Raw genomic sequence first — 14,091 nt, forward strand, 5'->3', positions numbered from 1 at the left:
TATAATGCATTTACTCCACAAGTAACTGAATTAATGATGACTCAAATTTGGTACTCTTATTTTCTTGTTTATAAACCATTTCTGGTTTTGTGTGTAACAAAAACAACAAAAGCGATGGTCACCTATCTGGTCTGGCACAACCCATAGAAGAAAGTAGGTATAAGTTCTCAGGACAGAAACTACTCCAGAGGATTTAATTCTGTAGTGAGATTAAAAGTCACATTCTTACCTCAGATGTTTTCGTTATTACATGGCGCATGGGATCCTACCCGGTTGGCCCTTATCTGCATCATCTTACACCCCCACCAGCTCCTCTGCCCAGATCCAGAGGAAAAGGCAGGGACTTTAACCATCCAACACTCACTCCCCACCTTCCCAGAAGCAGTCCTAGTTGTGTGGATTGTGCCTTGCTCCTACGATTTTGTTTGAACAGAGCATATACATCAGCACTTAAAACAAACAAACAAACAAACAAACAAAAACCACCTGAAAGCCTCTGGTCAAACATTAATGAGTTGTTTCCAACAGGGAGGGAGGCAAGATATTTGGAGGTTGCAGCTTCTTTCCCCGTTTCACCCAGCACGGCCCTCATTGAGATCAGAAATGGAATCCTAGTGTTGGCCCTGTATTCACAACTGAGGGAAGAATTTAAAACTTTACATGCCTAAATTTGTGTCGCGGAAGCCAATCACACACTATATTCGAGTTAGTGTGTACTGAGTCTAATTCTAAGATTTTCAGATTAAGTGATGCTTATCTACTACATAAATTCACCCAAGGCCTCTCTCTCTAAGTATCTTTGTACCAATTATGATTTCTCAGTAGTTATACCTTCTCGCCTCCCAGGAAACAGAAGTTCCCTGGGAAGAACTGGTTTCCTCTATCACTTTCAGGGGTAGAGTCCACCCTGATGATCCCGGAGTATGGAACTGAGTATGACTTTAAAAAAAAAAAAAAAAATCACAACAAAGTGATGTTCAATTGGAAGGAACACATAAGGAAGGCTTATCACTCTTTACAACTTTTCCTTTATAACACAGTCCACAGATCTCCCTTCTTTGATGATAAACAAATCATCAGTGGCTATCACCAAAGATTTTCTAGCAACATCAGACAACTCTTGATCTCATACCATATAGCATAGGGGTATTGGAGGAGGAGTATAAATTTTATTGGAAATATATGGTCAGTTCTTTAAATATATTTAAATCCACTTAAATTAGGATTGATTAATATAAATAAGCGTTGTTTGGGTATTATCTGTAATCCTCTTGGCAATAATCCTGTTTCCATGGTAACACAAACTTATATTTTATCCTCATGCATGCATGTGAAATTATAACAACTTTTGTAATAAAGTTTACACATCATTTGCACATAAATTTCATTTTTTATGAGAAGTCCAAGCTAGAGGTTTCTTTCCTTGAATCATTTATTATTATCTTGCCACTAAATACATAATTCACGTCTCCTCTCAAATAATGAAAACTCAACAGAGCCATTCCTAACCATTTGCAAGAGATTACTAAATCTATATGATGGTCGGATCTTTGAATTCCAACATGCAATATTAAGGAAAAGATAATGAAATGCTTCACAGATGTCACCCTGGATATAATCCATGTGTTTTATTAGCATAAATCCATTCATTCTTACCTAATCAGGATTCTTTTGTTCACTTGTTTCAAGTAGTTAACAAGTTTGCTTCCATCACTTGTAGTAGACAAATGAAGTAGCTGAAATACTCTGCCGTTACCTACCCCGACCCAAAAAGTGGGACTTCATTCAACATTTGTTCGCAGCTGAGCTGCAAACATATGCATTCTTTACTAAAGCTCACTTTGCCATCATTTCAAAAAATAAGGCAGTTTATAATCTGATATAAGGACATTTCACTGCCTTTGGGGTAGGTGATACTTGGTAAGGGGCATATCTGGGGCTCCTAGGGAACTGTAGTGTTCTCTATCCACATCTGAGGCATTAAAAATCTGTATGCTTTTAATCTGTAACAATTTACAATCTATGTTACTCGTCAACACTAAAGTTAAAAAATAACTTTCCCTTTAACTACCACTACTTCTAGCATAGAAAATGTTGGCGACTTCATGAAATTATAATCATTAGTTTAATTGGTCCCATCACTTTTTATTTAAAAGTAATGCTTCCCCTCCCCCAGAAATTTGCAAATGTCTAAATAAAAGACTAAAGAAATGAAGAAAGAGAGCCTTAAGATGTGCCTTTGAAATGATATGATTTTTGTGTTCTTAAATTCATCTTTCATAAAGATGATGGATATAGTATAAAAGGGAACTATCTGGGGGAAGTAGTTGAAAGTGTGGATAGTATTTTTCTAAATGTATGATAACGTTTTACTGAGTTTACCATCTTTCAAGAATATAAAAACTACAAGTATCTTTCAAAACTTGATTTACATAAGAAGTGTAATAAATAAGCCACTTTGAGTTGCAGAAAATTCAATTAATGTATAAGAAAACAATGCAAGTGTTGTACAGAGAAGATGAGTTCTCAAAAATTTTTCAGTTCTTCACATGATTTAACAATGAAAATCCATCCACCAGCTGTCTCTGAATAGTTGAAGGGGTGTCATGTCCTACAGGTAGATCTATCCTCTTTTTCTAAAGGGCAGAATGAGGAACAGTGAGTAGAAGCTAGAGGGAGGCAGAGACATCTGGGCAGGGGCAGGAGACTCAGCCTTAATTACATTATTTTCTCAAGAGGATCAGTCACTTTGGGGGAACAGAGGCTTCCCACCCCTGGGAATGTTCACACAGATTAAGAGTGGTTGTATTCATTTCCTCTGGCTGCTCTAACAAATTAACACAAATAGACTGGCTTCCAGGGACACAAATGTGTCATCTTTCAATCCATTAAGTCAAATCAAGGTACTAACAGGGCTATGATCTTTTGGGATGCTTCATGGGAGAATCCATTTACTTGCCTTATTGAACTTCAAGAGGTTGCCAGCACTCCTTGACTTGTGGCCACTTCCTCTGTCTTTGACACTGGCAGCATAGCATTTTCAAAGCTCTCTCTCTGACTCTGACACTTCTGTCTCCCTCTTACAGGGCCCTTGTGATTATACTTGACCCACCTGCATGATCCAGGACAATCTTCTCAACATTCTTAATTTACTCACATCTGCAAAGCCCCTTTACCATGTGTGTAAAGATTAGAAGGTTTTGAGGATTATAACATGAACATCTTTGAGGAGTTGTTATTGTCTATCATAGTGATATATTTTAAAAATAGATAGTAGGAACCTGAACTAGATTGCAAAGCACTCTTTCAATATTTATATCCTATGAATAAGGCAAAGTAATCAAATATCTGTTAGCAATTGTTTAAAAAAGTTTATTTGGGGGTGCCTGGGTGGCTCAGTGAGTTAAAGCCTCTGCCTTCGGCTCAGGTCATGATTCCAGGATCCTGGGATCAAGCCCCACATCCATCAGGCTCTCTGCTCAGCAGGGAGCCTGCTTACTGCCCCCGCCCCCAGCCTGCCTCTCTGCATACTTGTGATCCCTGTCTGTCATATAAATAAATAAAATCTTTAAAAAAAAAAAAAAGAAAAGTTTATTTGTATTAAGAAACTGACCATCCGATATACCTGACTTCTCCATCCCAGATAATATTACTATCTCTCTTTATCTCTACCTTACAGGGCTGGTTATTTTAGCTAAAACTCAGTGTTTATTCTGATTCAGAATCTGCAAGTTTACAGGAGCCCTAGGTAATTCTTACATGCATTAAAAAGTCTGGAAAAAAGTTTGAGAGGCACTGAAGATAAGTATGTATAAGGTTTTTTTATTTTAACTTTTATCTTTTTCTTTAATTTTATTTTTTTATTTGACAGAGAAAGAGAGAGATCACAAGTAGGCAGAGAGGCAGGGAGAGGGGGAACGGGAAGCAGGTTCCCCGCTGAGCAGAGATTCTGATGCAGGGCTCCATCCCAGGACCCTGAGATCATGACCTGAGTGGAAGGCAGAGGCTTAACCCACCGAGCCACCCAGGGGCCACTACTTTTATCCTATTAATGTCATAAATTACAAGACCAAATTTCCCAAATTTTTACTACTCTTGCACTCTTAAAATAAAACTGGCTTGATGTGCTGATGAAAAAAAAAAATTCATTTTTTAGAAGGAGACCAAGCTGCTTTTATCTACAGTGGCCACATCTCGACTGATCCAAGAAAGAACAAGTGCTAACAAAATGTTGTGGGAATGTATGTAACTAATTAAAGTTTAAGCAATGGGGAAGTATTGGCAATTATGCAAAAACCACCCATGGCCACTCTAGGATGGTGTTGTCTCAAGGACTATAGTGACCACTGATCAGGGAATTACTCTCTCTTTCAAAGGAAAGAAAAAAAAAAAATGACAGAGAGGATGAGGAGGAGGGAAAAATGGAGGAGGCAGGCAAGAAGGAAGGAAGGAAGGAGAGAGGAAGAGTGAGAGACAGAGAAATAGAGAAAAGGTAGAAGAACCACTGTTTTTTCTTATTATTATACACTCCTAAATAGGAAGGGAATAATCAAATTCCTAACTTATAATTCATTTCTCAGAAGCTATTAAATATGTGCCAATGAAAAGTATGGCTTAATCAACTTCTGTACAAATTTCATCTATTCATACTTAGCCAATCTTCAGTCTCTTGTGGCCTTTAACAAAAATATTCTGAAATGGTTACATGGGATAAAGCACTCTGCAATTTGGGTTAATAGGAAGTATTAAATTATACTTGAAGCAATTGACCAGATGATCTTGGTAGATATTAAAGCAAGAAGCATTACTATGAAAACAGTGACCACTTAATCCATCAGTAGAACAGTATACTTTCTCAAAGATTCTGGTGAACTAAATTGGGAAAACAGTCTCTAAGGAAAAGATGTCTTCATGGAGATACTGGCGGGACCAAAGGGAACACATTTATGCCAGTTAAATTCCATCAAAGCCCTTTTTCCCCCCCTCCCTGTTGAAATCAATAATGAACCACAAGCTGTGCTCAGCTCTGGGGACATAAAGGTAAAAGCAGACAGGACCTCAAGGATCTCACATCCTATGACTGAAATGGAGACCAAGAAACAACTCCAGTTCAGCAATAATCAAGGTAAGCAATGGGTGTGGTGGCAGCCTACAAGAGAAGGGCCTGACTCACGATAGGGAACTCAAGGTCAAATCACATGAGGACTCAACTCTTCAGTGAGGTCAGAAAGAATATATAAAACACGATGCAAGCAATGAAGACAGTGAGAGGATTTGCTCCAGAGGAACAGCATGTGCAATGGAATAAAGGTCTAGAAATACCCATCATAGTCAAGAACTCTGAGTAGTTTGGACTGGCTACAGCATAGGATCAGGTTTGGAAAAACAGAGTTAAAGGCACCGATAGGAGCTGGACCATGAAGACTCTTGATACCACCCAGGGACTCTGATCATTTTAAAGATAATGTGAATGGAATTCATATGGCCATCAGGGTATCTCTTGACTTCATGTTTAGATGAAGCCAATTAATAGGAAGGGACAGAACTCAGTGGAGCTTCCATCCCTTCCCTCCACGTTCCAGAAAAAGGGGCCCAGGGGTTATTTTCTGTTTAGAATATGATATTTATTTCATTCACAAAGAGGAAACGCATCTAGCCTTTGCTTGCCAAGAAAAATGTTAGGGAATATAATTATTCATTGCAAAATGGAGTTCTGGAAAGGACATCTGTGTGTGGGGGGAGGTACTGACTGGATCTGTTGCTCAGGAGGTAGATGGGACAAGTGAAGTGCTGAGTCATAGCTGTGGGAAGGTGGGCAGGGGAAGAACGCTGGTAGGTAGGTTCTGAATGGAGATATGGGGGAAGCACTAAATTCTGAGCTGGAGATGAACGTTAAATGTGGATGGTGAACAGGGAAGAAACTTGTACGCTTCAGTTGGAAAGCAGACAGAACAGCGTGGTTCTCACCATTTGTGGGGGTCTGTACCTCTAGAGCTAGACATACATGCCAAGCTTTACACATAAGGCAAAAAAAGATATGGAAAAAAAATGATGATCCTTCTAATGAAAGGATCAATGGCAAGAAGAATAACAAACAGGGAGGGAAAGGATTATTTAGAAAAAAACAAACTGGCAGTATCCGTTTCAAAATAAACTATATCCTGCCACCCACACCCACACTGAAGTGAAGTAAAATTTGCCAAAAGGAATTTGCCAATTGTCAAAGCAAAAAATTGGCAGCCCTAATTATACTTGAGACAAATGAACAAAGTGAATACTCCCAATTCCATGAATCATTGTCAAAGCTGTCCAGTACAATCCTGAGCGGCATCCTTATATTTAGATAGTCCATATTTCATTATTTATTTATAGCCTGACTTACAAGTTCACAACAGAACTAAGCCATCTGAAAGAAATATTATACATTGAAACAATAAAACATACATTTAAGAGAATGAGAGCAGTGGAAAATAAAATTAAAATAAAAGCTGAACTGGGAATAGGAGATGAATGGGGTGGGGACATCGTGTTGTTTGGGATGCCAACATCAATCCCTCCAGCTTTGCTAAGCCACACATTTGTCTCTGAGTTTCCTACCAGCCAAGGAAGGAAAGAAAAAAAAAATAGCTAATTCAATAGCTCTCTTTATCTATGAGGAAAGTCTTTTAACAGTTTTTCAGAGTATACGTTTAGATTTTAGGTATCAAATTTGAATGAAAGAAGGGATTAGTTCAATACGTGTTATCAGGGGAATGAAACATCATACATGGGTAAATATTTCTAAAAGTCCTTTTTCATTTTGTACGCTATATAATATTCTTTTGCATTTTTTTTCTCTTCAGTAACCCAACAAGGTCTTAGTAACAAGTGAGAATATTGTCTAAGATATAATGTGATTCATCTTCCCAGAATTTCTTCTGAGGTTCGGTAAATACTTCCAAAGTAAGAGAGACTGTGGAACTTGGTGACTGGTCTATTCCTACCATCACCATAACTACACTTTGTCATGAAAACATATCAAATATTTAATTTCTCACTCCACATCTTATCCACTAAGTAAACCTGACTCACAAAATCTGTCTACCAAAGGCTGTCACCTGTCAGTTTATAAGGATTACCTGAAAAACTGTACTTTTTAAAACCAAGATATTTTCAAGCAAAGTAGCACTTTTACTTCAATTTTGATTCGAATTACTTTCTACAGAATATGTATGTGTGTATTAAAGAATTATTCTGACGATGTGTATTTTGAGCAAACCAAGTTCACACTGAAAGACACTTCCTATAGTTATTTGAAATATGTATTACTCTTCCTGCTCCTTGCTCCCTACATAGCCTAAAACCTACTGATACTTCAAGCTCTGTCAATACCACATGAAAAGTATCTATCACAGTGCATATGCATTAGACAACAAAGATACCATAGCCACTCGTTCAACTACAAATGATCAAGTTATATGTCAAATGCCATCGTCATTTAATCTCCATGATGCCAATATGTTTTATTTTTAGTTAGTTTCCAAATTATGGAGCAGAAATTTAAAATATAGGTCATCTTTACTGTATGTCTAAAAGAAACAAATCAAAGGATTTTATCTATCAAATTTTAATCATGAAATAAGTGTAGGACAACCTAACAAAAGTCATAAACTATACCACTCAAATACTCATTTGATTCCTCTTACCACAGGAACCTTCCAAAGGCACAGAAACACAAATTTAAGACCTAAAAACTTGACAATTCTTTTTGAAAGCATAAATGCCAACAACAAGTTTCTGAAATCACTTAGTTGGGGAAAAGAAGAAAGGGTTTGAAAAGTGAGAAGAAAGGGGGTTGCTTAATTCAATATTTGTCATAACAAAGAAAACATGTATTATAAGAATCATACCTCAGTCATCTTTATTGGAAATATCTACAAGTTTCAGCATAAAAGGCAGTATTAGCCTATTCATGAATTCCAAAAGAGGACACAGGTGACTTCTCTATGGGAGACTACATCTTCATAATTATATTTGGCACATGAAAAGCATATCAGTTTGAGATCATTTTTAGATGTGTTTAACATGTACTTAGTGAACATAATGAAAACGCACATAGAAGAGTATAGGCATAAGAAACAACAAGGTTGGGTCTGCACTCATTGCTTCATAAGGAGTTCTCTGAAGAGATGTACCTCAAGGCAATTTGTTTCTACTGCTTAAATGCAATGCATTTTTAATTTTTAAAAGGGAACTTTCTATGATTTTTTAGTCCATTTAAAATGCTGGTTTCATTGTATGCCACCTCCTTCCACTAGGCAGTTTAGTCAGATACATAATTCAGAATAAGATCACTGAACAGAACAAAATAAAAACAACAACAAAATCCAAGGATCCTGATCTGTTGCTCAGGTGAAAACCCCCCAAATTTCTTCATATCCAATGTTTTGGGGCGGTGGTAAGAGGCAAATCCAGAAACAGATAGTTCTAGATATCTAACTATGACACTTTCAGAATAAGCACTTCTTAAGCTGTACCCCCCTACATAAGCTTCAAAAACTAGTAATAAGCTAAATGTGCACCATGGATAAAATATACAACTATGATTATTATTAATATTTCATCAATTGGAAACCTGAATGGTAGTCATATTATTAACCACACACAAATTAAGTAACAAACCATACATGAATCCAAATTTGAAACAGTATTTGTCATTACAAAAAATAACTAAATAAATTCAAACATATTTTTGGCACTATGTAGAGGATATTATTTGCTTTACTGAAATCAAACATGGTGATAGAAGAACTTAGAAGTCCACACACACACAAATGAATGCACCTATAGACTATTCTCTTAACGAATACTTCAATTATGGTAACAAAGTTTCGTGGTTAACATATTTGATGGTAAAAGCTGAATGTAATACATAGGTAACTTCTCAGGTTTGATGACTGATAACTTTGTATCTGTATACGTAAGTGTAGGTACTGAGAATGGGTACATGTGTATGTTCACATGATACGGATTTCTAAAGTTATCACTCAGTCATTTTATTTCAGAGTTGTGATAGCGCGGGAGATAAATATCCTAACATGTGAGGGGGTGCAAATTTACTTTCTAAAATTAGAGACTTTTACCATTAAGTACTATGTAGTACTCAATGGTGTACAAAGTACAATGTAGTTTACTCTGTCACTTTTCTTTTTATTTCTTTTATCTATTCCCGGATTTAAAGTAACATAAACTATCTCATCAATTATTCATATTCTAATTAGGATGAAAAGCAGTATGTTATTTTGTTCATATCAAGTCCCCAAAAGAAAAGAGATCCACAGACAAGACACTTGCACATGTTCACTTTGAAGACAGGAGCTGAATTTGACTCCAGGATTTCCAGTTTGCTGATCTGTGAATGTTTGGGGGGTAAAATGCTCTATTTATCTCTCAAGTATCCCACTAAGTATCTATTAGAAGAACTCCATGCAATCATCCAATGTTTTCTAAATGAAATCCTTTGAAATAAAGATGTATATATATATATAACCATTTCCTTTGTGCTGTCAGTTTAATACCATGTGTCCAGACTCTAGAGACTACAGGCATGTAATTGGAACATGGTAAATATATATAACTACGTTCAATATATAAGTGAAGAATTATATCCAGGAGATACTGAAATACTAAATTTATATTACCCAGATAGATATCAGAAGATATATATTTCTTGTAAGGATATGTGTATATATATATATATATAAAAAATGGAAAGGGCTATATATATATGTATATATGTATATATCTGTATGTATATATATGTATGTATACATATTCATATGTGTGTGTGTGTGTGTGTATATATATATATATATATATATATATAAATTCTCCTTACATCAAAATGGAATTGTAGCTTGTCTCCTTTCTATAATGAAGTTACAAAATAGTCTCATTCGATAATTGTGTTAAGTGCTACCTTTATACAGCTCTATTAAAACAGGAAAGTATGGATTAAAATAGAAGAACATTTGGATTAAAAGAGTAAGAACCAAAGTTGAAGTATTGCAGACCTTAATAAGACTGAGTTAAATCAACTAATGACTGTATCCCACTTCAGAGTCCCAGATAAACTGAGTCTCAGTGAGTGGAAATAATCCAAGTCAATGATGTAGAGGTTGATTTGAGACACTCTGAGCACAAAACTTGGGAAAACATAATAAAAAGGTATTGCCAAAGTAGATATGTGCCTTAAGAAAAAAATAAATGACTACCTTACGGATCTGTGAGTTTAATATTTATGTTGATGACAAAAATCAATAAATGTCTATAAACCTTAAAGTAACGAGGGGTGTGTATTGCTCAATATAAAAAAGAAATGATACATCACCCCCGTTTTTAGCTTCATGCTTTACAACCCATTAATAAAGAAGGTAAACATACAGTCATCTAGGAAACTATTATTTAGGAAACTATTATTTAAAGACTAGGAAACTATTATTTAAAAGCTCAAGAGTCTAGGCTCCAGAAGGTAGAGACCTAATCTAATCTAGGAAGAAAGACCAAGTGTCATGTAACGTGAAGGCTATGACTTGTCTCAAAAACCTACCTGTGACAGAGAATGAATGATCAACAATTTTTCACACACTGCCTATCTCATGTGAGAAACTACTGAAACCTTGAAAAAGTCATTCAAATTTCATAGTAAAATGTAAAGGAAGACAAAATAAATCAGGTGTAGGAAGTCCACATACAGACGAACTAGGCTATTTTTTGAATGCTGCAATGTAATTTAAGTACACTCAAATGTGTAAATATTGGAGAGAACAATCCCATGAGTCAAAGTATAACAACTAGGTAAAAGTAAGTGAATTAGTATTTTATAAAAATGAGCCCAACAGTGAATGGGAATAGTGTCCTGTGGGTGTGAGCCCCTGCTCAGCCCGCAGAGCCATGTGGATTACGGGCTGTCCTGTCATAACCATGTTCATGTGTCCTTCCCTGGGGAATCCGTCAGGCTTCTGGGAGATGAGTGACCACAGTGGAGAAGGAAGGACCCCTTCTGACCATGTGACAGAAATTGCCTCTACTAACCCTTTAGATTTTGGAAGATTAATTCCATATTCTAACAAACTTAAATAGAACTGAACAATATAGGAACTATGAAGTAATTCTTCCTTTATCCTGTGAATGATTAAGGCATATAGGCTATAACACCTTGCCCAGTTCAGATTTCCATAACCAAAGAGAGGGTTTCGGAACACAGCCACAGAGATTATCAAAGTGTTGAACATTAATACCTTGGAGAAAGGAGGAATATTCTAGATTTTCAAGATGAAATGAGCTCAAGGAAAAACTCGATAGATTTAAGTTGGCTAGAAGGAAGATTCTGACACTGTGGGTTCTTAAACATTGAGGTGGTTTGCTGAGACTGCAGAAACTCCAATCCTGAGAATCTTTAAAAATAGAAAGGATTCAGACCAGCTGCTCAGAAGGATTGAATGTGGGCTTTCTTCAACTAAAACTCTCCAAGACCCCTCTAGCCCTCAGAGTCTAATTGTAAGTGCCAATATAAACAGTATATTCCATTCTAACACTTCTGCTTCAGTACCATGTAGTTGAGGGGGTGGGAGGGATCGCAGCGACCCACATTCACAGCGCATAACAACATGTGAGGCACTAGCTTGTCATAATTAGGAGTCCTAGTGGTATCTCTGGATACTTGGACTTTCTGATTTAAAATTTCTCTTGCAAATCACATATAGCACTTAATCAAAAGTTTTAAGGATATATTGCAGTTTTGAATAATTCATGCTAATGAAGCATTAAAACATGATGAAAAGTGCAAAAAATAAATAAAAATCAGGCAACTTAATTTCTCCTTCTTTATATCATCCAGACGTAAAATACTGGTTTTTCTATTAAACTAGAAAACTTGTCCCTAGTCACTTAATAATCCAAAACTTTTCCCCTAATATATCATGACATTTTTTTTTGAAAGATATTTGAATCTGTACATTAGCCCATAGCATGAACCAACTAATAAATTAATAATATATCGAAGTCCTAGAGTGTGGTCAAAATTATTTTACAAAAAAAATACTTGAATAAATCAAATAGTAAACTAATTTGAATAGTGCACTAAATTGAGTGATCACTCCAATTGTATGTAAATACATTTGTACCTAATACCACAAACCATCCGCTTCATATTTCCACAAAAGACTCTGGCATTCTTTAAAGAACATGCACAGTTAAGCATTAGGTTTAATCAAGAGTTGGCGTCCAACACCTTTCCATCTGCCAGTACCTTGATGCAAAATCTTGAAGAAGTTTATTTTCTTATAAAGTAACGGCAGCATTTTTTAACTAATCTCAACTGATGACTTCCCAAAGCATGGCTATAAAGTGCCACTCAAACTTTCTACACTGCCCAAATCAGTAGATTCATAACTTGACATAGCACACAGGAGCTACCCTCACAGCCCTGCAGTTAACTGCATTCGGTAAATATTTGCATCCATGGTACTACAGATGTTAATGACTGTGTTGAACATACACATGTAAACACACACCCCTCGCTGTGTAACAGCCTGTCAATAAATTGTAAAAACAGACACAATATACTCATGGGTAAGGTGGATATCCATCACCCACTCATTGTAACAGGACAATATCTCTTTTTGTTTATCTTGATTTTGAACGTGTATGTGTGTGCGCGCAGGTTACCGGAGAGGGAGATCCGTTCTTGCAGAGGGGCCCTCTGAAGACTCCTTTAATGCCCCGATAGTGCCCATTGCTGAGATGTCTCGAACTGATGACCAGGTAACAAGCCATGTGGGTCCAAGCAGGAGGCGCAGAGTCTCAACTCCTCACCAGACGACCAGGCGCGGAAAAGCGGGCTGGTTTCTCAGCAGCGACAGTGACTGCCACCTCCCGAGAAGAAGCGGCCAGCGGCAAGCAGGGGACGCGGCGGCGGAGGCGCGTCCCCGCTCCTCGCCCCGCGCGGGGCTCCTGCTGCCGGCAGCAGCGGCTGCTCTGACGGCGGCGGCGGCGGCAGCGGCAGCCACACAGCACTTAGGGGACCCGGCGAGCCAGTCCACATGCTGCTCTGACGAGGTGGCTGCTCAACCGCGGGCCGGCGATATAATTTTTTTTTCCTAAGGACAACTTCCTGGGTCCGCCGGGGAATCAGGAACTCCTCCGCCCCCTTTCCTCCCGCCCCTCGCTTTCGCACCCAGCGCACGCCCCGGGATGCTCAGGCGCGGGTCCCCGTCACCTGGCCGGGGGCGTCCGCGGGCTGGGCTGCGGGCTGCGGCGCTGGGCGGCCGCCGCAGCATCAGCGGTGTGCCCGGGAAAGTGGCCGACGGTCCTGGGGAGCGCCACTCCGCTGCCCCCGCTGCAGTGGCGGGGGCGGGGGCGGAGGAGGCAGCGCGTGGGCTGGGGTGAGGACTGGGAGTTGGGGACGCGGCGACCTGGGAGCCGGAGCGGTTAGCCCCGCCGCTCCGAGCTGTCGGCTGAAGGCGAGGGGCGCGCCGGGCGGCCGCGCGAGGAGGTGACAGCTGCGGCGGCGGCGGCCGGAGGCTCTGGCGGCTGCGGGACGCACCGCGCCGGCATCCTGCCTTCCGCCTCCCGGGGCCCCTGGTCCCTCTGCCCGGTCTCCGGGCCAACTTTGCGCGGGGTTTGGGGGCGGGGGCCCGGGGCGACTGGGGCGGCGGTGGAGGAGCGGAGCGGGAGGAGAGCGCTTTCTTCACTCTTTCGCTGCCTGCTCGCCTTCAGCATGTTTCAGCGCTCGAGCTGCCGGCGGCGTTCGCAGAAGCAACAGCTCCCCAGCCGGCTGGACCGACGAGCTGTGCACCCCAAATAAGGCAGACGGGTTAGATGCGCAATGATAGGTAACGGATGCAGGAGGAAAGAAGTTTTAGATAGGAAACTTGCATAAGGAATAGAAACGAAACATGCATACGTGTGTGTGTGTGTGTGTGTCCAGAGTTAGAAACGGTCACTTACGAGTCTTTAAGTACCTATAAAGAGGCAGGTTTAGGGGGTTTGTAGAGGACGTTTGTGTCTCCACAACCCTCAACAATCATCCCTCAATGGTGCTTCTTGACG

General features: G+C 39.2%; 1 protein-coding gene across 1 annotated transcript in view; it reads right to left on the reverse strand.

The window, feature by feature from the left end:
- The window catches only part of ZNF804B (zinc finger protein 804B), a 512,984-nt gene extending 500,168 nt beyond the window's left edge, over positions 1 to 12,816 (reverse strand). Inside the window, exon 1 of the mRNA XM_059395757.1 lies at positions 12,709 to 12,816. Within this exon, the coding sequence (XP_059251740.1) occupies positions 12,709 to 12,816 (108 nt within the window). The remainder of the gene's footprint in view (positions 1 to 12,708) is intronic.
- Positions 12,817 to 14,091: the final 1,275 nt, after the last annotated feature.

Source organism: Mustela nigripes, chromosome 4 (genome assembly GCF_022355385.1).
Source record: "Mustela nigripes isolate SB6536 chromosome 4, MUSNIG.SB6536, whole genome shotgun sequence".
Taxonomy (NCBI): domain Eukaryota; kingdom Metazoa; phylum Chordata; class Mammalia; order Carnivora; family Mustelidae; genus Mustela; species Mustela nigripes.